This window comes from Oryzias melastigma, linkage group LG14 (genome assembly GCF_002922805.2).
Source record: "Oryzias melastigma strain HK-1 linkage group LG14, ASM292280v2, whole genome shotgun sequence".
In the NCBI taxonomy this organism is placed as follows: Eukaryota; Metazoa; Chordata; class Actinopteri; order Beloniformes; family Adrianichthyidae; genus Oryzias; species Oryzias melastigma.
In genome coordinates, this window is record NC_050525.1 from 19116547 (window position 1) to 19143498 (window position 26952).

Below are 26952 nucleotides of genomic sequence, written 5' to 3' on the forward strand. Positions count from 1 at the left end.
CAGTGATGGTCATAGCAGATCCTGCAGTAAAGTATTTTTGTCTAAAAGTTGTAGCTTGAATACTGTTTCTAAGCATACATGGATAAAAATATTAAAAGATCCAACCAATTTTCATTGCAAATCTCACCCTCTTTTATCAGTTTTTGAGGATTTACAAAAACACGAGGTCATCCTATATAAATCTGCTCCTCTCAACCTATTTTTCCGCTATCCTCTCCTCTGTTTTCCGATTCCCGTAGGTGCTGTGAGTGTGACTGTATCCTGTCTCACTGGTACTATGAGAGGGAGGGTCAGCTCTTCTGCAAGAAACACTACTGGTCTCGCTTTGGAGAACACTGCCACGGCTGCAAGGAGACCATCCTAACAGGACTTATCATGGTAATCTTCAAAAAAACACTGAAGTTAAAAGGAATAAACACAAATAAATGACTTTATTAGTGCAAATTGTATGCAGATCTAATGGTGTGACAAGTCTGAAGCATAAAAATGACTCTAAACGTGAACAATAAAAAATGCAAATGCATACTGTAAAAGGGTCACACAGTGAGAAGCTTCACAATGGAAAATGCCAATCTCAGCATGCTAAGCCATCTTTGTATGCATTCAAAGCTTTCCTGTCTCCTGGTTTCCTCTCGATATAAAAGTAAATGCTTCTTTCTTTTGACTCATCCTGGAGGATATCCTCTGAAAACATCCTTTATGCAGGAGCGAGCCGACGGAGCAGTTTAAGACCTGCTCCAATTGATAAAACTGGATTCTGGGCTCCAACTGTGGATTTGACTACTACTCTGTGTAATTTAGGTTGCTGGAGAACAAAAGTACCACCCTGAGTGCTTCACCTGCATAAAGTGTGAAATGGTCATTGGAGATGGAGACACGTACACGCTTATTGAACGCTCCAAACTGTACTGGTAAGAAAAACAAACACATAGAAACAAGGATAAATCCTTTCACATTGTTCTCATTTGTAAACTTTGTTCTTTCTGTGTAGCGGCCACTGCTTCAGTCAGGGTGTGGTAACAGATGGGAGGGCAATTTCTTCGCTTACCAAGAGGCCTCACATGGTGGCGCTGGTCACGCTGCCTCCCCGAGCAGCTTGCAGAAAAGGCCTGACTTTTACAGTTGACTTTAATCAAGACCCAGGACCTCTCGTCACAGTAACACAGTGAGTGTCTGCAGGGGTGATGCCTAATAAACCAACAAAAACTCCAATCGGAACGTTGTGAATTAATTTATTAAAAGTGCTTAAAACACAACTAACCAAAAACTTTACATGTAACAAATAAATAATCTGATTCAAAGTCCCACTCTGATTATCTTTTGATCTATTTTAAAGCATTCCCAGTGGTCTTTTAATCACAATTGCACTGTTTTAGTTAAAAAAGAAAAACTTGTGTCATGTTTTAAGACATAGTTTCTGCAGAGCGGCAATAGTTTATTAGAAATTCACCTCGGAATTTTTTTATTTTTTTATTTTTTATTTTTTACCAGGAAATTGAGTGGGACTGTTGGCACAGAGTAACTGCGTCCCTACTTCCCATGATCCGTCTGTTTACAGCCTCCAGCTAGCTTACAGCCCCTCAAAACCCAAAGCTAGCATTAGCGGTGCAACAAAAATGACGAGCTAGATTGGAGCTTTCCAACCGTGCAGTTTTTAGCTACATGCCAGTTTGGACAAGAAAAACAAAGACGAACATGGAGCTTGTGGCTACCGACTGTACTACTACTACAAGCTTTTTCAAATTGTATTTTTTTTATTTGAATACTCAGAAATACTCAAATTTCATAGATCAAGAAAATTAACTTAAGAGATGTGTTCTGAGCCCCTCAGTGGAATTCAGTTAACACTATTAACTTTGTATCATTTATATTATTCTTTCAAGGCTATTTATTCTGTTTTATTGAAATCTAGAGGAAGAGTTATTTCTTAATGAACCAGAAACCTACAGAAAAGATAATAAAACCAACATTTTAATGGAAACCTAAGAAGATGACAAAAACATAGTATGATAAGTTAATGTTTTTAGTGTATTTTACTGCTGATTTAAGACTCAGATCGAAATCAACCCGTTAACACTATGGATGGTAACAGAAAGCTAACACAAAAGGAAGGTTAAATATGTCCTTCATCATTACAAAAATGAACCAACAAGAAATATTTTACTACAGTAAAACCAGTTTTAAGACAACATACACTTTTACCAATTTTCCACATTTGTTTTGCCAATTCAAGGTGGTAAAGTCCAATTAATCTTTGGAAATGGTGCAAAAGTGAGCTGTAAGTTTTACAATAAAAAGATAAGGTTACTTAAAAAGGAAAAATTGAGAATACTTAGGTGCTACTCTAAGTCACTCTCAATCAAAAATGATTAATGATTTAATGCTGCAATAGAAGTTTACTGCCTCACGTGGCAGTGGAAGTCATAAAAACGTACTTTTAAGGTTGACTTCCTGTTCTGTTTGTCTCCATCTCTTTGCTTCAGGTTAGACCCAACAGTCCTCAGTCCTGACCTGCTGTCTTCTGTCCAAGAGGGCGACAGAGTCCTGGAAGTCAACGGCATTCCCATCCAGAATGTCTCCCCAGATGAGGTATCATAAAAAATTCAATTCAATCAAAACATTCGTTGTTTATAATTTCTACCTTGTTTACCTCTAGATAAACCGAGTGATTCAAGACACGAGCAGACCTCTGCAGCTGACCATTGAGCATAACCCACAACCTTCTCACGACGACCTTCAACCAGACATTTCTGCTGATAGCATTAGCTCGCCTTCACCCCATATCCAAGACAAGCTTTCCTCGAAGCTTCCCAGTCTGGAGGAGGAACCAACTCATCATGAAGAGGCAGAGGGACAGAAGACAAACCTCTCACCACCTCAGCAACAAGGAGCCACAGGGATGCGATCCAGACTCATTCTGTGAGCACTATCACAGAAGTTCTACAATTTCTCCTTCTTTTTTTTCTAAGTTGTTTTTCTGTTTCAGCCGCAGCTGCAGTATCGACAAGTGTCCACTGTCCCCCAGAGCTCTGTCCCTCATATCCCAACGGAAGGACATGGTTCGCTCTGAGTCTCTCAGAGTGGACCCTGGAGAACGGACGCATCGCATCTTTAGACCGTCAGACCTGATCCACGGAGAAGTGTTGGGCAAAGGCTGCTTTGGACAAGCTGTTAAGGTATTCAGACCTTTGAAGTACTCACAATATTTATTCGATTTATGTCAATAGAGAGTGTGATGATCATTTGGTTGTCAAGGTAACACACCAAGAAACAGGAGAGGTGATGGTGATGAAGGAGTTGATACGCTTCGATGAAGAGACTCAGAGGACATTCCTGAAGGAGGTAATTTATTTAAAGGTTCATTACAAGGTTTTTATGATGCTGACTGACTTTATTGGTTGGTCTACACAGGTGAAGGTGATGCGGTGTCTCGATCATCCCAATGTCCTCAAGTTTATTGGACTGTTTTATAAAGACAAGCGCATACATTTTGTCTCTGAATATATTCAAGGGGGAACACTCCGAGAAGCAATCACAAAAATGGTGAGTTCAAATGATCGTGGGTGGTGTTGGAATCCAGAGACACAATGTGTTGGTTATCATCCTCTCTTAGGACCAGGACTTCTCCTGGACTGTTAGAGTCGGTTATGCCAAAGATATTGCAGCAGGAATGGTGAGTTGTGTTACATTGATACACACTTAAATGACTTGATCTCATTTAAATGACTCCTTTTTTAAGGCATATCTGCACTCCATGAATGTCATCCACCGAGATCTGAACTCTTACAACTGTCTGGTCAGAGAGGTGAGCAAGTTTTTCCTGTTGCAGGATTGGAATGAAAAATGAACAACCAGAAGTATTTTTTGAGAAAAAGGTCAACAGGTTTGATTTTCCTGCCCATTCGGCTTCAAGAATTCTGCATATTTCTTCGGATTAGAATCACTCAGTGGTGGTAGCAGACTTTGGACTTGCCAGGTTGGTGATGGAGGAGAAAAATCAGAGCAAGACGTCCTCTCTAGAACGACCTGCAAAGGGGAACCTATCAGAGCTGCGGAGACCAGACCGCCGAAAACGATATACAGTGGTGGGAAACCCTTACTGGATGGCGCCGGAGATGATCCACGGTGAGTGTGGGAGCAAATTTAGCAGGCAGTGACTGAATTCTGGTTAGACCTGATGTTACCTTTAATCATTTATTCAACTAATAATAAAAAGTTTCATATTAAAACCTTTTTCTTCCACTCCTAGGGAAAAGCTACGATGAACGAGTGGACATATTTTCTTTTGGAATCATGACATGTGAGGTAAAAGTGAAACAAAAGCATGGTTTAAAGATCCACCATTAATGAAAATTGTGTTTTTCTTAATTGTCTTTATTCATAAAGACGATTTATTTATTTATTCAAATCGTTGAGAGTCAGAAGCAGACAGAAAGTGCTGTGTGCAGAGCTGACTTCTGTATGCTCATGCTTCTTTGGTTAAAGCTTTGTATTTGTTTGTAGTTTCAGCTTACTCTATGTTTAAAATTTTGCATTTATTGTCATTGGATCTGGTCGTCAGAAAGGTCCTTAGCAACAGTTGCTAGCGTCATTAGCTCTGGTCGTTTCACAGGACATGCAGAAGATATTGCTTAGTAGTACATAGACATGAACAAATATTCAATAAACTTGTTCAGTAGACATAGACAATGGAACAAAGATATAGACAGTGGACGAAAAAACATATTTTTGGCACAAATGGAACCCCATAGAGCCCAACCTGAGCCAGACTCTGTGGCCTTAAGGTGAACTGAGTTTGAGAACGCAGATGTATGATGGGAAATGGGGGTGGGCTTGCTCCACACCAGCAGTCCCGCCCACAACTGAGAGGTGAATTTCAAAAGAACTACTGCCACTCTGCAGAAACTATGTCCTAAAAATGGCATAATCGTATTTCAAAGACTACTGGGAATGCTTTGACAACAGATCAAAAGATGATCGGAGTGAGAATCTAACATGCCACTCCATTTATATACACACAAAGATGGAGATGGTAGTGAATTTCTGCATGAAATACATTTTTATACCATCTAATGGAACGTTTGTGATTAAAATACTCTGCATTTTCTCAGATTATTGGTCTAGTCAGCGCTGATCCTGATTTCCTTCCTCGAACGAATGACTTTGGACTCAACGTCCCAAGTTTCCTGCAGCAGTATTACCCTCCCGAGTGCCCCTCTGCCTTCCTGCCTCTGGCTGCTCTCTGCTGCGACTTGGATGCTGATAAACGGTGGGAAAGCACAAAATTACAACATTTTTTTAGCAACATGTTGAAAAATGGGAAATGAGCATTTTTGACGTTTTTTTGATCTCTTTGCATTCTAGTCCCTCGTTTTCAAAGCTGGAGGAGTACCTGGACAACGTAGTGATGCACCTGAACATCGGTCTGCCTTTGCTCTCTGAGTTGGAGCAGCTCTGTAGAGCCTTCTGGAAGAATTACGACCAGCAATGCCTCTCTCCAAACCAGGACAAGACCAAACATCAGAAGCTTTGCTCGCAGGCGGACAAACAAACCAACAGTGCCAAACATTGCACAGAAAATCCAAACAATCACACAGAGCCTTATCATTCAACTCCAAGTCCAAATCCAAATACACTTGAAAGTCATTTAAATGGGAATTTGGAGCGACGCCGTGATCTCAACAATGTGAGGACTGGATCGAAGGACACAAATCTCTTATTCCTAAAGATCACAGACAAAAATGAGAGTGACACCTGTGAGACGACGAGTGACTCCACAGGTAAACCAGAATCCCAGCCGGATTCCTCTGAGGCTCAGCAGGTCAAAGGTCACGCCCTTGTAGGTCGGTCAAGCAGGCCCAGAAGGGTGTGCAGAGTTCTGTGGGACAAACCCCCCGAAGACACCCCGGTGCCCTGAGTCCTCATCAGAAACCGTTAATAAAGACTTTTGTGCCTTTTTCAACATCTGGGAGTCAATCCTAAAGCTGTGAGTGGAAAAACCAGCAGAATAAATCACAGCGGATCAAACATTTGGCAAAAAAAATGTAGCTTTGTTGTATTTTTAAGGTTTAGAAAGAACAATTTTAGCAAAAAGAGCCAAACCAGTTTGGAGAGTAGAGTGTTTTAAGAGTTTCAGTGTTTATTTATTTATTTATTATCTCCGGTTCTCTTGTTAAATTCCATTTAACTCAGTTTAGCATTTGCACTCTATTTTCATCTCTTTAGACAGCTGTGAAACGCGTGCCTTCTTATTCCATAAGCTATGCTGCATTTACCAGAATGTTCTTTTGTACTTCTTGAGAGAAAATGTTGGAATTGATCCAACGCTGAGCTGTGAAACTGTTACTGAACTGTACATGAAACCACAGAGAGAAGACTTGAACCAGTTTATATCAGAGTTTAGGGTTGAAAAGCTTCAAAGCAAATGATACATTAAAATAAAAACCTGAGTATTTTTTCCAGTGTGGATTTCTATAGTGAGAACTTTTCAACCAGTCTGACCTCAGATCATTTCTACAACTGAACATGTCGTTGAAGTCTGTCTTAATTTGGTGTCTTATTTTCTCTATGGAGAATCATCAAACTGAAAAAAAGTTAATAGGGTTTCTGGCTTAAATTTTTATTACATTTTTTGATATATTTGGTAAAATAACATGAAAAAAACGCATACAAATTTTTGTTTACTTAAAGGTATACATTTTTATTTCTGAGGCTAAATCTACTTAATAAATGTATTAAATAGTATTAGTATTTGACTAATACTTACACTCTGAAATATTATATTTTCATATGCAAAGTCAAGAGCAAACGAATGGTCCTCATTAGGACTGCAACCATTTGTCCTGTTGACAAAACTTCCAAAAAAAATATGTTTTTTCTATGTAAAAACATTGTTTTTGTTTGTAACACCGCTAAACTTTGAGCTACAAAGAAGTTAATGTAAAACTTCATAATAGAAGTCTGGAGAAAACCTATGAAATTTATTTTAGAAATGTCTTTAAAAACAATTTAAAGGGTCAACATTTAGGTATGTGCATTCATGATTTTGTTGGTTTAATATATCAATGTGCCATAAAGGTCATGGGCATAAAATCAAAAAGGGTGTATGCTCAACGGAATATGTCTTAAACAAATTTACTTTAAAGTACCTGATATTGGTAGTTTATAGGAACAAAATTTATGTTGAATTATTTACATTTATAACAGATTTATAGCTATTTATTTTTGCAGATTTCTGCCAGTGTGTGTAGTTAGTTTGTTTTCAGCTCTGTGATAACTGCATTACATTTGGTCTGTGTGGAAGAGTTTGGCAGACTCAGCAGTCTATAGTGGCTGTGGAAACGCTACAACAGAACGCCCCCCACCCTGCTGGATGGTCGAATCCTTTTACCATGAAAAACAGTTTGAGGTAAATCAAGATCTAGGAAGTCCGAAATAGGATAAACTAAAGTGAAATGACTAAAACAGTGGAAATAAAAACACTGCACGACTAGTAATGGATCTGTTGTTGTGAAATGCAAAGGAGAAGCAGAAACAGAACCAAAAAAGACAACACACAAAACTAAATCATGAGAAAAACGACTTAAAGATGACACAGATCACAGGTTTTCCACTTTGTTTAGCGTATTTAGCAATTATTATTTCATTAACTGTTCAGTATTTTTCAGCTTTTATTCACTAAATTGCATTTTAGTCAGCATATAATTTAACTATTCAGTTTTGGATTTTCACAATAAAACTAAGTTTCTGACATCTCCAGCAGCTTTGACCTCATTTGAGAAACCTACTACAATTGATTTGCATTCAGGTTCTGCAGCTCATATTAGACTGATCTTCAGACCCAGAGGTGGATCTTTTGTGTTGGAGCCTTCTGTCGGTGCGCCCACACGCACGCGCGCACACGCACGCCCTCGAGGTGCGTCCAGCCTCTGATCTGGGGACAGTTTGAAAGCGGCCAACACAATGCAGCACATGTCTTCTCCGGTCAGATTCCGCAACAATAAGAAAGGTAAGAACATATCTATTCACAGATTCAACTTATTGACTCATTCTTATTTACAGTTTTATGAAAAAAATGAAATTTTCTGTAAAAATTTGCATCATTTCTGCAGTTAAAATATTCTATCAACCCCAACAGCTGCTGATTTATATACTGTGTTTTTAATTGTATTATTTTTATTAGATAATGTCGTAAATGTACTTACTTTGTAATTTTACTCACTTTTTATTTATTTTAGGAACAACACATGTCTCTTAACATGCACAATAGCCCTTTATTCATTTGATTTTTTTATAATGATGCATGTAATTGTCTCACTTTTATGTTTTCTTTCATTTCTGCTCAAAAAAAGCTGCAACTTTCTCAGAAAAGCAGGTAGGACCTGTTTGTGAATCGTATTTAATCGTAGTGTTTGCTGCAGTTTGTCTTCGTGTTGAAGATTTAATTCTCCAACCCCCACCCTTTTCAGAGCATTAGGGTTAAGCCTGCTGCAAAGCTTTCTGGGTAATGAGAGTTGACAGGTAGTGGGATGCCAGATGAACCCACAACAGTGTGGACTTTGCAGTTTTTAGACCAACTTAGCAGTCTGTTGTGTTAATCTCCTGGAAATTGAGCAATTGCATGGTTTTTTCCTCATTGTTCTCTGGGGAGATTATTTCAACTTTGTCCTGAAAGCAGAGAAAACAGCGCTCTGACATCGGGTGCTCGGCTGTTTGTTGTGCTCTTCATCCTGCTTGGAAAGATGGATGACCTTTGTAGTGTTTTTAATGGGATCAGAGCTCAGCTCCTCTCAGCCAGAATGCAGGGAGTTCAACAATAATGCAACTTAGGAAACCGACTTTTTCTACACCAAAATTCTCAGTTTTACTAGTTTCTTGCCATTTTAGCAAAACATTAACTGACAGAAGTTAATAACGATTTAAAACCTATAATTATCTTTTTTTTCTGTTTTTTTTTTCTTAATTCCACCGACTAAATACATGGATTCAGATTACCCCCAACAATAATATTTAATTTTTAAGATTTATTTAAACACAACACTTAATTAAGTTCAAATTCAAGATTAAAAAAGACGTATTTGGTATTGAATGAATCCCTTTATGGCTTTAAGTTAGGATATTGGTCCCTTGTCTCTGAGGAGCTTTGTGTGTTTATTTTCTGTCCCCAGCTGTCCAGCTTGTCCATAGAGGACCAGGAAGACATACAGTTTCCCTTTGCGATGAGAGATCTGCCCCCTGTCTCTCATTCGGCGGGGCAGCTTCACATGACAGACCACCAAATGGCAGAGGAACCATCAAGTGAGAGATTCTCTGGCTTCCCCTCAAATCCCCCTCTTCCCCGTCCCATCCCGTGCCTGCCGTGCTCTCCGAAGGTTCCTCCCAGAGCCAAACCTGCTGGACTGAACTCACAGATCCCACCTTTACCCATGAGGAGTCCGGTCGTGTCTCAGGTGTCTGTGGACTCTCCACTCAGCCCGGCCTCACGACCACGCAGCCCCTGGGGACGCTTTGACCCCTACGACTCTCCAGAGGTCAGTGCTTTTGCTAAATTGTTTAAAGTATTTCTTAATAAAAAGATTAGGTCAGATGATTTAAATCAGAAGTACCATGATGCAGTGCAGCTCAGACGTTAGAGGCAGAAGATACACATTTTTAAATGCTGTTATGTGTTGTTTACCAAACACCAGAAATGTATAGATGGATTATAATGTTTGCAGTTAGAATTCTTGAGAAGTACGCGTAAAAATCAAATTTCTAACTTTGTTTTTATGAGCAGGATCAGGATAAGGAGTATGTGGGTTTCGCCACGTTACCCAATCAGGTTCACAGGAAAACAGTGAAGAAAGGTTTTACGTTCACACTCATGGTGGCTGGTGAGTTCTTGTTTGTGTTTTTAATAAAATATATATATATATAATTTGCTTTTTTATGGTATTTGTATCTGTTTTAGCCCAAATCATTGTGTTTTGTCTTGTTCTTTTTTCTATCATTGCGTTGTTTTGCTCAAATATTTATAAATCTGAATAAAATATGATTACTTTCTCCTTTATAGAAAATTAAAAAAACAGCACAATTTAATATTTAGTAACAATTTGTAGTTTTTTAGCTTATTTAAAAAAATGTGATCATGTTTAATGTCAATTTTTTAATATCATTTCTCACTAAAAATTGGTCATATTTCCCTTCACCAGGGGAGTCTGGCCTCGGCAAATCCACATTAATCAACAGTTTGTTTCTCACTGACCTCTACAAAGACAGAAAAGTTCCCAATGCAGAAGGTGAGATCTGGAAGCACAAACTCTCACAAACTTTTTTTTCTCAAAATGTGTCTGCTGTTTTCAGAAAGAGATGGGGAAAATGAAATGGATTTTTTAAAGGGAAAACTTTTATCAAAAAATGTAAAGACTTGAGTCTAAATACTGCTAAAGTAAAATAAAATATGCATAAAGTATTTTGAAATAAATAATTCTGACAGTAAAAGAAAGAAAATGTCTGAGTTCTGAAATTGACTTAGATCACCATTTTGTAGAGGAAAATGAATACAAATTCTCAGAATTAAGCAAAAATGTATGTCTAATTTTTATGTTCAATTTATATAAAATCTGAGTTAACAATCAAAATAATTTTCTTCATAATTTTTTCTTAATTTGGAAAAAGTCAGAATTGTAGTAAAATCTGTTTCATTCTAAGATTGCGAGAAATAATTTTTCCAAATTAAGTAAAATAAGTCAAATGGAAGGGATTTAACATTCTTAGATTAAATTTTAGAATTTTATAAATAAAAGGACAGAATTTCAAAATATAGTAAGAAATCACATTCTGAGAAAAATGTTTGGAAATAAAATAAAGTCAGAATTCTAAGAGAAAAGTCAAATTAGTGTCTAAATGTTAAGATTAAAGTTATAATTTTAAGAAAGAAAAATGTCAGAATTTCTCAACATTTATCTTATTTCATTTTGGTCAATCTATCTTTGGGATCTGGTGGATTCTCCTGCAGAACGGATCAGCCAAACGGTTGACATCATCAGACACACGGTGAGCATCGAGGAGAAAGGAATCAAACTGAAGCTGTCCATCATCGACACTCCGGGGTTTGGTGATGCCATCAACAACACGGAGAGGTGAGGTGCACAGATTGGGGCACCACCCCTTCACAGCGGATTCATGTCTCACTGAGAGTTTCTGCATCAGCTGGAAGTACGTGGAGGACTACATCGACCAGCAGTTTGAGCAGTACTTCCGGGATGAGAGCGGGCTGAACCGAAAGAACATCCAAGACAACAGAGTCCACTGCCTTCTCTATTTCGTCTCTCCATTTGGCCACGGGTAATCCCTCTCACATCACTTCTGTAGCCAAACTTACGCAAACATTTCAGGTTAATAATCATACAAGTGTGCTTTTTTTTCTTCTTTTTTTCCCATCAGCCTCCGTCCTCTAGATGTGGAGTGCATGAGGGCCCTGCACGAGAAGGTCAACATAATTCCTCTTTTGGCCAAAGCGGACAGCCTGACACACACCGAGCTGCGCAGAAAAAAAATGAAGGTGCTAAAGATCAGCTTATGAAAGTTGTCACTGTTCTTTTCAAGGGCAGAATTGATTATTTAACTGCAATTTCTCCTCTTTACAGTATAAGCATCCAAAATACTGGATTTTCTTTTCCCAGCATGGAGCTAAACTTAATTAATTACTTCCAGTAATGCTGCTGGACTTTATCCCTGTAAATCTTAAAGCTTCATAAGCCTGCCTGAATCTTTCGGTGTTCCTCCATGCCCAACTGCCTTGGTGTGTTCACCTTCTAGATCAGAGAGGAGATTAAAGAGTTCGGGATAAACATCTACCAGTTTCCAGAGTGCGACTCAGACGAGGACGAAGATCTGAAAACACAGGAGCAGATTCTCCAGGTTCTGCAGATAGTTGTTAAAGTTGATACGTTGTCTACACCGACTTTAACTGATGGTCCTCTCCCTGCAGGACAGCATACCGTTTGCTGTGATTGGGAGCAACATACAAGTGGAGAGTAAAGGCCGCAAGTTCAGGGGTCGTTCCTATCCATGGGGAGTGGTGGAAGGTAGAGGCAGCAGCACTTTTTGCATCGGTTCTGCTCCCATCTGTGTAATTGTTGTGTGGTTGGATTGACAGTGGAGAATCCGGCTCATTCGGATTTCCTGCTGCTGAGGAACATGTTGGTGAGGACTCACATGCAAGACCTGAAAGACGTAACCAGAGAGATGCACTACGAAAACTACAGGGCCCAGTGCATCCAGAACATGACGCTCATGATGGTGCAGGAGAAGAAACGCAGGTCAGTTGGGTCAAACTTTTAGCTTGATTTTGTAGCTTTTTTCTTCAGTGCATGAAAAAAAAAATATGTTTTTTTTTAGTTTGCATGAGAGGTTTCAAGCAGGGAGGGAGGCAGATTTCCCCTTGCCGCTGGCAGCCACCGACACCGAGAAGGAGAGGCAGATCATTGAGAAAGACGAGGAGGTGGGTAGTGACCTCTTCGTACATTCAATCTCTCAGCTTCCCTGTTAAACGTGTGCGTCCCTGTCTGCAGCTAAGGAGGATGCAAGAGGTGCTGGACAGGATTCAGGAGCAGATGCAACACAGCCAGAGAGGCGGCTATTGATTCCCACGGATGGCAACCAGAAAAAAAAAAGTGTCTGGAATTAACCCCTTTAACAACTGAGGTGTCGTCTGTGACGCTTAAACACAAAATCTTTAATATATTGTAACTTTTCAACTATAAACACGATAAATCCAGCAGATTCTGAAGGAGAAAAAATACAGTAAATCACAGCATAAACACTGGAGTTTGGGAGTTAAAGGGTTAAATTTTTTTTGTGGAAACTGTTTCAAGTAAAATTTAGCATCATTATTCCATGCCGTGCAAATTCCTTCCCAGCATGCATCCAGAGGAAACTGATCTGAATGTTGATACAGACTAATTTGCCCCATGAGGGCTAGTATGTACCCTTTTATTGCGTTTGCTGCCATCTAGTGGTTGATATTTTAAATACATGTAATTTTTTTTTTTGATGACTTTGTTTTGTATCTTACATTTCCTGTTTTCCAAAATAAAAGCAAAAAGGAGGTTAAAAATGAAAGTCATGACCAAAAGTGCTGTAAATGTAATAAGATTTATTAAGAATCTTCATTATTCCATCAGCATAATGCTCCATCATCATCATTGTTATCTTGAACAGTGGACAGTTAGATCTAAAAGGCAGCCCAAAGAGTACAGGCGATATATAACTTAAAACTTTCTCCATAGGGAAAACATATTTTTATATTCATATATAATATCAATGTAGCATGAGGTCCAGGATTCTGCCCACATTATACAGTATTGTACATGGTCCCAAAAACAACCATAAAAAAAAGCTCAAAAAGATCAAAAATGCAACTTACATGCAAAACAAAAGAATCAAACAGAAATAAGCATTTCACTCAAATGCGGAGACATGCGTACAATCACAGATTTACAAAACTTTCATACTACAGAACTGAATTTTAATATTAGACATCATTATTTTGTGTCAAGAAAAGGATAATATTTTACTTTTCCACTCCATGGCTCAGTCCACAAACTCTTTCTCTTCCATTCATTATGTGATTTGCCAAAGTTGTCACAGTGTTCAGGGAAACTGAGTATAGGCACACACCACAACATCCCAACAGGCTCGTCTCATAAATTATCTTTGTGTAAAAAAATAAACTGCCAGTAGCCACACACACACACACACACACACCATCATGCAGAGGGCAAACTGCATAACAAAATAAAATTGTCATGCTACAAGAAAAACATTAATTATAGTACAGAATATATAAAACGTATGCTCACATTTGGACATAAAACCTACAGACAGCAGATGCAGGTGAAGGGGCGACGTAGACAAACATTTCATCAGCAGCTTTGAAGTGTTTTCGACCAAATTTACCAATGATTATACTTTATTAAAAGTACAATTTTAAAGCAGGTTTCCTTTTTTTAAGAAATGTGTTTTCCAGATGTGTCTAAGATAAGGCAGCAGGGGGCGCTGTTGCATCGGATAAAAGATGGACGCATTCGCCTCCCTTCAACACAGTGTTACAGATCAGATTTAGGATGAGCGCTCGACTTTCTGTGCCACTTTTTTGCTTGTTGTTTACATCAAACTACTGAGTTTAAATTTTTAATATTCTCTTATAAACTCTTTGCTTTGATGCTTTCCTACAGAACGTGTTCCCAGACCCCCTAAACATTTCTGAAAATAAAACATTTTCACCTTCCTGATGCTCAGATTTAATAATATCCAATAATTATTTTTTCTAAAAAAATAACAAAATGAAGCAAAAGCAAAGAATAAAAGAAAAAAGAAGTAAACTTTTCTTTCCAATCTTGATCATTTAAGTGCAATCTACTTAAAAAACGCCTCATTTGTTGCCACATCAACGTCCAACACGAGAAGACTGATGGGTTTTCACCACAGGAGCAACCCCAAACAGAAACCCAAATGAATGAGTGAATGAATGAATGTTAAAGGTAACTCTGATGCCTGAGAGTGAAATAAGCTTATAATGTTAGTGCTTCTGTTTGCAGAGGAGGAAAAGGAAGAAGGGTCAGAGTTCCTGCCTTGGCAGTTGAGGCAAAAGTCAAATTTTCATTCTTTCAGACAATGGTCCGACCCACGGATGAAGCTGCTTTCGTGTTCTTTGTTCTTGATGAAAAAGAAGAAAAAAATCCTAGATTTTTGTTTTTCAGTTAATTTACTGAAACTGGAGAGTTTCACGATCTCCAAAAGCTTTGAATGTTTGCAAGTCAATCCATTTCTTTTCTTTCTTCACGCCAGTTTGAGTGTGCTGACAGGAAAGGTTGGAACCGTTACCATGGTGACGGGGTTGAGGACAGTAGCCTGCCCCACCAGCTGGGTGTGTGGGGCCAGCACCGCAGTGGGCTTTCCTAGCGACGGGTTCCCCTGGCTCACCACGGCGCTGTTCACCTGGGCTCCGTTAGTGTTGGCTTGAGGGTTAGCTTGAACGTGCGGCAGCGTGTGGTGGGTGAAGGTGTGGGTGATGTGGCCCACCATGGTGGGCTGGGAGACCGACACCCCCTGGGAGTAGAGAGCCGGGAGGTGGGATGTCAGCGGCGCTCCGATGTGAGCCACCGGATGGACGGTGATGTGTCCGATGGGCTGGGCAGCGATCTGCTGGTGCGTGGCGGTGACGGGGACAGCCGGAGCGGCCGTGATTGGCTGAGGGGTGGAGGGGGTGGGTCCGGGTGAGGGGGCGATGTGGGTGAGGTGTTTGTGATTGGCTTGAAGGGTATGACTGACGGCTTGGATGACTGACGGGTGGGAGACGGCGGCGTGAGCGATGACGGTGGGCTGGACCTGCATTGGCGAGGGCTGGATGCGGTGTGACAGCGTCTGAGGTGGCGGGGGAGGTCCTGTGACTGGAGCGGGGGCGATGGCTTGAGGGGGAGGGGGGCCAGAGGGGGAAGGGGTGCTGAGGATTCCAGACAGAGGAAGAGTGGCGTGCTGGATGGATAAATGAGGGGTGAGGATCGGCTGCGCTTGTAGGATGGGAGGAGCGGCCTGTTTGGGCAGGGATATGGGAGCGGGCGGGGCGTCCTCCTCCATGTCCTGCTCAAAGTTGTCTTCTCCTTCTGTAGATTGAAGATGCATTTTTAGGCAAAAATACAACTATTACACAAACACACAACCGTGCTGTCCTCCTCTCTGTACCTGACGCCGTGGATGTGGAGGCCTGGTCATCCTCAGGCTGGATGGTCTGTCTGAGGACTCTGTCGATCTCCATGACGTCCATGCACTGGCCCAGCTCGTTCTTCAGCTCGGCCAGCCGCTGCTGTGTGGCGATCTTCTCCCTGGCCAGACGCTCCATCTCATGCTCGTACTCCTTCTCTTTGCGCTTCAGAGTCTTCCAGAGGACACACAAGAACGCAAAGTTCAGGTGAAACTGTAGCAAGTGTTCAGCTATAGTCACGTTCACCCATACGGGGTTGTCCCGTATAGGTGCTGTGGGTTTTTGGGTTGTCCGTGCCGTACACTTTAAGGATGGCTATTTCTTGCTGCTTCCTTGAAGTATGTACAGCCGCCGTACACGTGGTGCGATCTTAAGGTGCCCTAAATGCGTCCACACTGGACAGTTTCAATGTCAAGTCAACATACAAGCACTATCTGAGGTCCTGAGGTGGAATTTGAGGATCGGGTGTGGCGGTCCGGCAGCAGCATGATTTGGCTGGCTCGGCCAAAGTTAAAAATTTAACTTTAGCCAGGTTAAAGCATGTCAGCCAATCAGGGACTCGGCTCTGGACACATGACGTGTTCAGTGACTCGATCAAACACAAATCCAATATGGAGGATCGATGTTAACCTACTGTATCGCTTTCGGAGCCACAGGGTTGCTGAAGCTGCTCAGGCCTCCTGAACTTTATGATATTTCTCTTATTTTTTTCATTGAGACAATAATAAAGCGGTCCTCTGATTATATTCTTACTTTTCCCCTCTCTAGTCAATGCGGGACAGCAGGTCTTCAAATTGAAGAGACGGCAGAGAAAGCGGCCGTCATTCAGATGCAGCTCCTGCAGCAGGAGTGAAGCTCCCTGTAGGGCAGGGATGGGCAACTCCAGGCCTCGAGGGCCACAATCCTGCATGCTTTCCAACATATCCTGCTCCGGCATGTTCCAATTGGCTGGAAACACTTAAACCAGGTAATAAGTCATGAGTAGGGCTTAGAGATCTGAGAATCATGCGGACACGGCGGCCCTCGAGGCCTGGAGTTACCTATCCCTGCCATAGTGGGAGTCTCTGAATGATCTCATGAACCCAGACATGTTTTTGTAGAGCTTTTTAAAAGCTGATCTCTAAACATCCTACTTGCATTGTAAGTGAGTTATACACAGACACCACTCCATGAAGGGATCAGGCCAAAAACATTTGGTGGTTAGCCCCTCCCACATGCGTCTGGGGTGTGAACGCATTTTTGGACAGGCACCGAGCAGCAAATTTGCCAAGCATCCAAATAGAGGCAGTTGATGTGAATTTGACGCGCGAATCGCGTTTTGTGAAGGTAGCTTAACCCCAAGCTCTAGTCGCTGGTTAAGTGCCATTACTGGTTCCTTACTCACGCAAATGTAGCATGCAGGGTGTGTGCAGGTGACATGCAAGTCACTAACAAGTCCCTTGTGGAGTGTGAAAGTCACCCGCAGACAGCCTGTTGCATCCACCCGTGAGGGCAGGTGTGACTATGGTACTATGGTATTTAGCAAGTTTGAAAATTAAAACCAACAAAAATTTAGCCATAGAATCGGGCAATAAAATGTATTATTCATTCGCTTTTTGTATGTTGAGTATAAAACGGGTGTGAAAATGCTCTTTAGAAGCTTCTTAGCAAAAATGACTGACTTGAAAATAATTAAACTGATCAAGGTCACCTTCCTGCACAATTACTTCATTATATCCATACTGTCTGGTTAGTATTGGCTCCCAATATCCACATTCCAGAAGCACGACACAGCCATAAAACAAAAGCAGCTGAGATAAACATTGGGTCTTCAACAATGCGGTTCCTGTAGTGAGCCCCAGCAGCAGAAAGGTATTTATGCAAATTGAAGCATGCTCACATGCTTTCAGGGCGTCATCAGCTGAGGGGCCTCTCATTTCCTGAATCTCATTTGCTGCTTTTTTGCTGTTTACAACCTCAAGTCACTCGATTTTATTCTAATTCTGATGTCATCTGGTTATTAAAAACGAAACTAAACTAACTTTTGGACAAAACACTTTCACACAAGCATTTAAAATAAGTGTAGAAGATAAATTTGATGAAAAAATATATATATATAAAGTGGAGAAGAGCTTTTATCGTCCCCAATAAAACATTTCTGTGACCCAGTTTCTCAGTCAGCTGACGCAGAAACACCAAACAGTTGAACAAGCTAAGGACATTAATGCGGATTACTAGAGAGGAACGACACAGGGAAGGAGGGCAGGGAGGGGTAAAAGAAAAAACTTAGAGGGGAAAAGAGGGCAGGAGGAGCAGAAAAAACAAGGAAAGAGTGGGCCAAGAAAATGAATTGTTAAAGACAAACTACCCATTTTATCAAAGTTTTTGTAGCATGTGCAGCAGAGACACTTTCATAACTTTTACTTAACCAAAAATTGAAAAAAATGAGGTCTTACCGAAGTAAGACAATGAGGCTGTAAATTCAGGATCAAACTTTAGCATACGGGAACACATGATCCACTACAGGACTCTCACTTCAGCGAGCAAAGCCGTTTAACCTCTGCGGGCACGTGCCTGCCTCACACGCGAGCCCACTTTCCTCCCTGCTCCGTCTGATTTCATTGCCCTGTTTTCAACTTTAAGACTACCCAGACCCGGTGAACTGCTCGCTTGTTAAACTCATCAACAGCTCTCACCCACAAGTCTTCCATACATATGCTGCTGCCAAAGAATGGTGTCCCAAATGTGCATTTGGAAGTTCTTAAGTCAAACTGAATAATAAGCCATTTTCTTGGCATTAAAAAATGAATTCCCTAAATAACCACCGTTTAGTAACTACAGTAGATACATTGACGTCTTCATTTTCTTCATCTGATCTGAGATCTGGCTCCACCCACAAATCAGAAGTCAAGTTCTTATGAACTACTGTAGAAACTATGTCCTAGAAAACAACACAGGTGTTTTATATTTTTGCTAACAAGCGGCATACACATAATTCAACTTGGATTGGAGTGAGACTTCAAAAACCCACTCCAATGAACTAGTGTTTTTGATGTTTTTGACATGTTCTTATGGCAGTTTTTTTTCCTCAACAAAGGAAGAAAATTATGCTTAAAATCTTAATACTTTTTTTTTCTTAGGATTAAAGATCTATAAACACAAAATACTGTATTTTGTTTCCAGCTCAACATAGGCTCTGTAATTTAACAAAGAGTCTTCTAATAGTACAAAGTGGATTTATGTCTGGTATTATTATATTTATAAAATACAGTTTTTACAAAGGTACTATGAATTAATGTTGTATTTATCCACCTCGACTTTGAACTGATCCTCCATGCTTACATATAGGAGGCACAGGAACAGCTCATTAGCATTAGCAGCTAGTATCGTAGCATGCTAGCGTCAGGGAGCAATAACAGCGTTGACTTCAAATCAACGCCTTTATTGAACGTTCTGTTGCTGCTGTAAGACCAGCAGCTTTATCCTCCAGTTCTGTCTGGATCCTATTGAAAATCGCTGCACTTTACAAGATACGGACGAGCTGACTTTATCCCGAACTACTGAAGCCTGAGAGAGCAGAGATCTGGGAAAACAAAATCTCGATTTTCAAAAAAAAAAAAAAACAAATTCGAATTGATCAATAATATCGATATATTACCCAGCCCAAGCCAAAGGCAGTGGGATACTTGTACAGGTAGCCAGTCCACTAGAGTGCCACACAAGAGAAGTATTCCTACATGCTCATGAATGTAACCTACAACCAAACATGCATGCCTACATGAATGTTTTGGATATGTGTAGGATGAGGTCTAGTCCCTTTTGTCAGACCAAACCCACACATTGACAGAAAACATGGAGGCTCCACACAGAACGGTCACGACTCAAAGCAGAACCTCCTTAGTGAGTGATAAAAGTGATGACCATCCGATTAACAACCCAAGGTCTTAACATACACACTCAGACACCATTAGATCTGCAGTAAATCACCAAGGAAACAGCTGCCACCCTTCGCCGTTTCCTTAGCAACCTTATATTTGAGGATCTTGCAACTTGAGCAGAAGAGATTAAAAAAAAAGAAAAAACATCAGGAGCTTTGTAGTTTGATGGAGCACAGGGACATCTTCAGACGTGGGTGGATGGATGCCAGTTACAGCTGTGTATATGTATTAGAGTTCCTGCACTTTGGTAGACAATCTGTTCCTAGACTTCTTCAACCTTTGAGACTCCTTTCTCTGTTTACTCTCCTAATTCAACTTTGATAATGAAGATGATTTAATGAGATAACAGAGTAACTCCACTAGTGTGACAGCACACTCATATGTGATAGTTTTTTACAATAACCATTCATTCAATGTTGCTGATTTTATTTATTTATTTTTAAAGCTACAATACTCATGCTTAACACAGCCTGTTGCCATGGTAACCAAGTGCTCACAAGGAGAGGCAGCGGGGTGACACAGGACAAAACCGGACAAGGAGGAAAGGAAGAAGCTGATATAACTATTGCAAATCAGCATCTAGTCTCCCGTAACCATGGAAACACAGCAGAAAACTTTGTGCACACACCACCTGTCACTTCCTACCTCCTCCCCCCTCTATGATCTACAGGTGCTCAGCAGATCAGCTTGCTTTAGCCATGTGCTCGGGTCTCACATGGCTGCAGCAGGAGAAAGAACCTGAGGTTTACAGATTTACGTGATGAGAGGTGCTGAGTGAAGACGGGGGGGAGGTTTTAAACAAACTGGGTTTATCGTTGGAGTTAAGTGTCCCATAAACCTCCTGCACATCCAAACATCAGCTTCCCTCTTTCAGGGAAATGTGGATATAGCAAGTTAAAAAAAAAAAAAGAGGCTTGGAAACCATGCTGCCTAAAAAAGGCTTTTTATGAACTATATTTATCCAGAATATTATCAAAACCACAAAAATTTAACTGTTAACATGTGAGACTGCTCAAATAAACAGAACTTTGATAACCAGTAGTAATCAGATAATCGTCTTAATCAAATCGAATGCAATGTGATAATCAAATATCTTTGGTTTGTGGGTTTCTGTCTGCAAACATATTTCTATGAAGAAAGTGAAGGTCATGGATCATGACGTATGAAGAAAATGTTTTTTTTTTTAGAATCAGCTGATTCACGTTGATTACATCCACCTTTCAACAGCTCAAGGTTGCGTTTTCCCCTTCAGAATAAGCTGGAGTTTTGTTAATTGCATCAACTGTTGAAGAGTTACCATAACCAAAATAAAGTTTTAACTCCAGTGTAATGTTTTCAGAAGTTATGTCAGTGAATGGAACTTCAGTCTCAGTTTCTGAACGGACAAAATCTCTTGCTAGTCTTGTTTTGAAAACCTGAAGCCTCACCTGCACGGAGACGTGTTTACTTCCGGTGACGGTCCTGCAGCTCTCTCGGCTTTGTTTTAGTTTGTAAACTTAAAATCCTACATTAATCTTAAGAGCAAAAATACATCGTCCCCAGATAATATACTCGACTATATTTATAAAGATCGCAAATCTGCAATCTTGGGCGTCGCAAATATTCGTTCTCGGATTTTCATGAGTAAATCGTACCTGACCACCCGGATACTCGTTACAGCCGTATTCACAGATAGTCTTTTTTTTGCATCAATTCCCAGCCCTATAAGAAAGGCTTAGTCCACACCAAAGTTCTCGTTACATCAGAAGTGTTTTCAGGGGAGTTAAAATAAACGTTCTAACAAATAAACAGTTGGACTCTTTTTCTGTCGCCTGCAGACAAATCCTTGCTTTACATTTGTCCGCAGCTCATCTGTTCCTTCATTCCTAATCGATGTACATCACCTGACCAGCAGCTACAGAGGCCGTTTCGGTCCAGTTGTTCCGCTCCAAGCAAGGATTGCTTTGAGACAGAGTAATCTGAGAGCGAACCGAACCCCAGTCCGATTGGAAACAAACCGAGACCACCTTGAAAGATGGGTCCGAGAGCGGTTCCTGGTTCTGGACCAGGGTCGGCATGGGTGCATTCCGACTGGAAATTTGTTCCGGATGACTGGGGAAAACGAACTCCAGTTCACTTTAAGTGAACCAAAATCTGTCCAGTCTGAACACAACCTGAGACTTTCTCTCATAAGAAAAACTTTTTCTGTGGTAAGGTGAAAAACATTAAAGTAAAACATCTAGATGTGTAACTTTCAAACCTGTTGAAGCCGCTTAAATAATCTCTACTTCTAGGTACACAAATGTTAGTTTTTTTATTGATCACATCTTAATAATTTTACCAAATCTTGTTGGTTTATTTCCTTTATACATACTAACTTATTAAACGGTGCAACTAGACATATTATACTGTGAAAAATATAATTATTGTCACTTTCTATATGAAGCAAAAGAACTATCTTTAATCTTCAGCTGCTTATGAACACATTTAACTTTTATGCTTCCATGTATGCTGTCAAATGTGGCCTCAGATGTTCTCTGCTGATTTCCCTGTGGGATGCAGCTCCCCGTAATCCTGCTGCCTGCCTTGTTTTGCACAAGTTTCTCCTTCTCACAGCCCAATTTAGCTCACTCCACCAATTTTCCATTGCGCACTTCACTCAACTTAAAATATCAAAGCTTCTACTCCATAAAAAAAGAGGATTCATTGCAGAAATTGTAGCTGCAAGCTCTAATTAATTTTTGCATAAGAGCAGAAAGTCTTTTTTTCCTTCATTTCTGTGTGCTGAAGATTCACCTCTTCCCACTTTAATGACTTTCTGCAGGGTGTGCCTCCTGTCAAAGCTTCGTGTGCAATGTTAGATGTCTAGACAACAAAAAGGGTGAAAATGATCACAAAACTTTTGACATGCTTATCAAATATAAACAGAATTAGGTCTATGAATCAGTTTGTTATCTTTAGAATATTAGTATTTTGCATTTTCAACATAACAGTCATGTTTTCTTTTGGTGTGAAAAAACACTTTATGGCTCAATAATTACACATTTTTTTAAAAAAGCAAGAAAAACACAAAACTAGTGTTTTACAAAAGTTGGATAAAAAATAGTTTTATCTGAACTAACTAAAACAAATTGTAAATACCTGTATGTATCGTAATGCGCTCCGTAGGACACTGAGGTTAGATGTTTTCTTCTCATCAACATTTGGAACGTTCTTCTTCAGTGTCTCAAAGCACTCCTTGAGGTGTGCTCTCCTGAAGAATCAGTAAAGAAACGATATGTATTTAATCCACCATCTTTAGCTCAGCTTTAAACGGCCACTATGTGATGGTTTTGTCCTGACTCACCTGTTCTTCTCTAGTTTGTTATGCACCTCTCTGGTCCCCGCCCTGGAACGACACAAAAACGCTCAGATATAACTACTGATGTGATGACTTTGGTTTATTGGTTGCATTATATGCACACACCCCCAAAGAAACTGACCCTCCTGGTCTCCTCTTCCCTTCCAAACTTCTCATGTCCTCTAGCGTCACGCCGTTGGGCCGTTGCTGACATGTCGGCGGAGCTTGGTGGGCGTGATGAGAACCAGAACCGTTAGTGTTGATTGGTGCTGGGAACTGGATCTGAACTTGAGGCTGCGACAGACCGGACTTCACATCAACGAGCTGTTGAGCACCTTCTACTTTGATTTGGGGGGAGCACAAGAGGTGATGAGGCGTCTGCTGCTGCAGCTGGGGAGGCGAGGAAGCGCCCTCTTTCTTGACTGGCGGGGGGCTGTTCAGTGACGTCACGGCGGCAGCTATAGGTGTTGAGAGTGGTAAGGGCGGGACAGAGGGCATTGCGGTGACAACTGGGACCATTGGGATGACAGCAATGGGGACTTGAGGAGGCGGAAGAGAGGGTGCTGGAGGGGCAGTAGGGTGATGTGGCTGTTGACTGTGGGTGTCATCGCTCCAAGGAACATGGTTGGTTCTTACAGCTTGAGGCGAAGCGACAATCTCTGCACGCCTCGATTCAGCCTCTGTGCTGATGAGGTCCTTCTCTTTACATTGCTCTTTGTCTGCTGGAGAAGGAAATGAAGGATTATCAAAAGTACAAGAAAAATAACATTCTTTTATGAAAAAAGATGCCTTTACTTAATGTTATGACATTACGCTATTCAATGTTTGTACTTAAGATAAAGAATTATGTCATCAGGGGTTCAGACAGCATTAAAAAAAAAACCCTCAAGGAAACGTGTCTCCACGCATTTCCTGAACACCCCTCAGTCTGCTCTGTGATTGGACTCTTCCACCACTCAGCGTGCTCCTGACACAAGCTTTATGAGGAAGCCTGACCAACAGCAGAAGACCGCTGTAACAGTGCAACTAGGTCAACTGGAGTTGGAGCCCTATTGGGTAAAAACAAAAAAATAAAAAAGATACCACGTTCTACTGCACCCAAAGGCAAAAAAGACAGAAAAAAAATCAAATGAAAGCATGTTTGCATGAAAAAGCATAAAAATGCACCAACTTCATTCAGCGTATAGTTAACACCCATAACATGCTGCCCAAAGTGAAATGGAAAGCCCCGTTTCCATGGAAACAGCAGCTTTGAAAAGGAAGATCCCAGGGATTCCTTTAAATCTGAGCAAAGCCAACAAACACACAAAAAAAATCTGACTAAAAAAAGACACACAACATATGATGGCCGTCTGGCAACACATGAAGTTTAACTGCTGTTTGTTCTATGTAAAACTGCAAACCCCTGATCTTGTGATTTCCGCCCACGTAGGAAAACTGCTATCCCAGAAACCGCCAAGAAAGTGCTTTCAACAGCAAAAAAAAAACAATTTCTGCATTCATCATCTCCCTGAATACCATTGTGTTGACCTAAAACCTGATAGTAAACTGAAATCACAGTGATTTAACGTATACAACAATCTTAACAAAATAAAAACTACCCTTGAAAGCCTGATCTTCAGCATAGCGGCGACAAATGAATAGATTAGATAAACGGTAGCAGCATTTAGAGATAAAATAAACAATGTGTTAGTGAAATTATAATCAGTCATTGAAATTATTTTAATCTAATCTATAGAATCACGTTAAAAATATTTGGCAATGTGTATTAACTACTCATTACAGCTGTTTATTGCTTGGTTATTAAGTAAATACACGAAAAATGATTGGAAATACCCATCTCAAGTTTTCTAGCTCTTATATATTTGTATTAAATAAGAAATAATTGTAAATAATTCAATATGCATAATTATTCTTATTTAAAAATAAAATGAGAAACCAGTTGGCACATAATACTGTCATCTCAACCAAGAAAACAAATTACATAGGATTTGTATTGAGATAGTGGGCACGCGCGCCTACACCCATTTTTTTTTTTTTGTCTTCCTTGACCCCCCCACTGTCAGTGGGACTGTCTGAATGGTAAAGGGCGGGGATGAGAAGGGAGTGTTGTGAGTGCGTGCATGCGAGCCAGCGTGCAATATCAGGAAAGGCGGGGTGGTGTGCACGTGGTAGTTGTGGGAGGATCCTAGCACGCGGTAGGGTAGGCCAGCGGTGGAGGGGGGAAGGGGGGCCGGACACGTCATCAAAGGGCAAAAAAATAGGATAAAATAAAATAAACTGGCAGTCACCTTTTAAAAAGTCAGTCAGGTAAATGAAAAGCTGTCGATTTAAATTGTTAAACAGACGCTGCTGCTTATTATTGAGATGATACACGATAAAAATTAAAGTTAGTCCGAGTCTGCGCGCCAAGGTCCGCCCCAGCCCGTGTGTGTCATGAGTTAGCTGAGCAATGTCAGGGTATTATGTAAAGAGCTGCCTCCGCTCGCCACCGCCCCGCCGGGGTGCTCGACGGGCAAAAACAATTGGGACAAATTGACGTAAACAGGCGCTTTTGTTAAAAAATAAATGCACATTTTTATGAAATAAAAGAGCAAAAAAAATTAAAAACTACATTGCCTTTTTTATATAAAAATCCATACCTTACACGCGTGCACATACGTTAAATGTATAAAGAGCACGATTTGGAAGTAAGTGAGAATGACATTTGAAAGCACAGACAGAAACTCTTCCGCAATGAGTCACAGGACTGTTGAAACTAACGCACATACACACGCGCGCGCCTTCGCGCACACACAGCGAGCGCGCAAAAATAGTTCAAAAACACCTCTGGTCGTTTCTGCACTGAGTGTTGATTAAGTTTGCATATACAGACCGACTGCTCTTGATTTCCAACGACTCCTCATTTGCTTGGACTGCACGCTGACGCTCAGCTCACGCGGGCTGGTTAAAATGCAAACCCCGTCGCGCGGCCAATAACGGAAACTAGTACCTTAAAATGCTGCGAAAGACTAAAGCACGCGCTGTTATATTTTTGAGAACGAGGGTTTACGACAATGCTGGTTTACTCACCGTGCTTAATTTGTTGCTGCTGCTGGGCTTGCCATTCCAGGTATCTGGCAGCCTCCAAAAGTGTCTCGATACTCATTGCGCGTAAACCGTCACGGCAGGGGACCCGGTGGCCCGGGACGCGGAGGAAAAAGACTGAGCTGTGTAATTGTCCCGACAGAAAGGGCGGCGAGCACGGGTCACAGCCGCACCACCCAAGCCGTCCTCCCCCTGTGGGATTCCTGAGAGGAGAGGAATAATTCCTAAAGCAGCCAAACAGAAAGTAAATCCTCGCATACGTAAAAAATAGGATCGCAACAAGATGGCGATGCGAACACGGGAATACTCACAACAAGGCGAGTCATGTTCTCGTTAAGTCCCGCCCATCCGAGATTCCTGCCACGCCCAGTTACTACGGTCAAAACCAAAACCCGGCGACGGGGTTAGCTTAACTCCTCCACCACAAGCTCTTCAACACGCAATAAATTAATAAAATAACACACAATTTAACTTCACTGACTGATATATTTCATAAAATCAAACAAACAACTAATAAATATTCGTATTTCTTTTAAATAAACAGGAATGGGTGTTTCCGCTGACGTCATTGGACCTCCGCGTTTTCCTTCGAGCGGAAGGCTCGCGCCGCATGAAGACTGATCAGGCGCCGGGGAGCCAATCAGCGCTCAAGACAACAAGGCATGGTGCTGGTCCACATGGGCACCCGCCCGGCCCGAGCGCGTCTCATTTGCATGGCGAGAGCGTGACTTGCCACCCCCTTGTCTCGAGATCAGAGCTGTCAGTCAAACGCGGAGGGGGCGTGGTTTATCATAGTAAGTGCGTGCAGAACGAGAACAAGCAGCTGGCCACAATGTACCGTGATTATGACGGTGTAAGCTGATGTCTTTAGGCCTCTTTGGCCC

At 41.0% G+C, this 26952-nt stretch overlaps 3 protein-coding genes across 6 annotated transcripts in view; 2 read left to right on the top strand and 1 right to left on the bottom strand.

Annotated features, from left to right (window-relative positions):
• Nucleotides 1-6456, top strand: part of LOC112142928 (LIM domain kinase 1) — an 8804-nt gene extending 2348 nt beyond the window's left edge. Inside the window, exons 2-15 of the mRNA XM_024266605.2 lie at nt 240-378; nt 802-911; nt 992-1165; nt 2484-2589; nt 2657-2919; nt 2987-3176; nt 3256-3342; nt 3412-3543; nt 3614-3673; nt 3740-3805; nt 3939-4125; nt 4250-4305; nt 5112-5269; nt 5365-6456. Coding sequence (XP_024122373.1) covers nt 240-378; nt 802-911; nt 992-1165; nt 2484-2589; nt 2657-2919; nt 2987-3176; nt 3256-3342; nt 3412-3543; nt 3614-3673; nt 3740-3805; nt 3939-4125; nt 4250-4305; nt 5112-5269; nt 5365-5917 — 2281 coding nt within the window. The 3' untranslated portion in view covers nt 5918-6456. The remainder of the gene's footprint in view (nt 1-239; nt 379-801; nt 912-991; nt 1166-2483; nt 2590-2656; nt 2920-2986; nt 3177-3255; nt 3343-3411; nt 3544-3613; nt 3674-3739; nt 3806-3938; nt 4126-4249; nt 4306-5111; nt 5270-5364) is intronic.
• Nucleotides 6457-7822: 1366 nt separating this feature from the next.
• Nucleotides 7823-13380, top strand: sept4a (septin 4a). Its single transcript, XM_024266606.2, has 13 exons — nt 7823-8008; nt 8352-8374; nt 9168-9530; nt 9776-9872; nt 10191-10277; nt 10997-11120; nt 11191-11325; nt 11425-11542; nt 11800-11901; nt 11972-12068; nt 12140-12302; nt 12382-12484; nt 12555-13380. Exons 1-13 carry the CDS (start codon nt 7963-7965, stop codon nt 12624-12626), a joined length of 1530 nt encoding a protein of 509 aa, XP_024122374.1. The 5' UTR covers nt 7823-7962; the 3' UTR covers nt 12627-13380.
• mntb (MAX network transcriptional repressor b) lies at nt 13122-26543 on the bottom strand. Of its 4 annotated transcripts, XM_024266608.2 has the most exons (8): nt 26380-26543; nt 26054-26271; nt 23124-23703; nt 22988-23029; nt 22783-22894; nt 22438-22506; nt 15727-15919; nt 13122-15647 (listed from the first exon to the last, which is right to left on the bottom strand). In XM_024266608.2, the coding sequence occupies exons 2-8, from the start codon at nt 26127-26129 to the stop codon at nt 14824-14826; spliced, it is 1896 nt and encodes a 631-aa protein (XP_024122376.1). In that variant the 5' UTR covers nt 26130-26271; nt 26380-26543; the 3' UTR covers nt 13122-14823. The 4 variants fall into 4 exon arrangements, with proteins under 4 accessions (XP_024122376.1, XP_024122377.1, XP_024122379.1 ...); XM_024266609.1 differs by lacking the exon at nt 26380-26543 and having other exon boundaries at nt 23124-23700; nt 26054-26373; XM_024266611.1 differs by lacking the exons at nt 22438-22506; nt 26380-26543 and having other exon boundaries at nt 23124-23700; nt 26054-26373.
• Between the last annotated feature and the right edge of the window lie 409 nt (nt 26544-26952).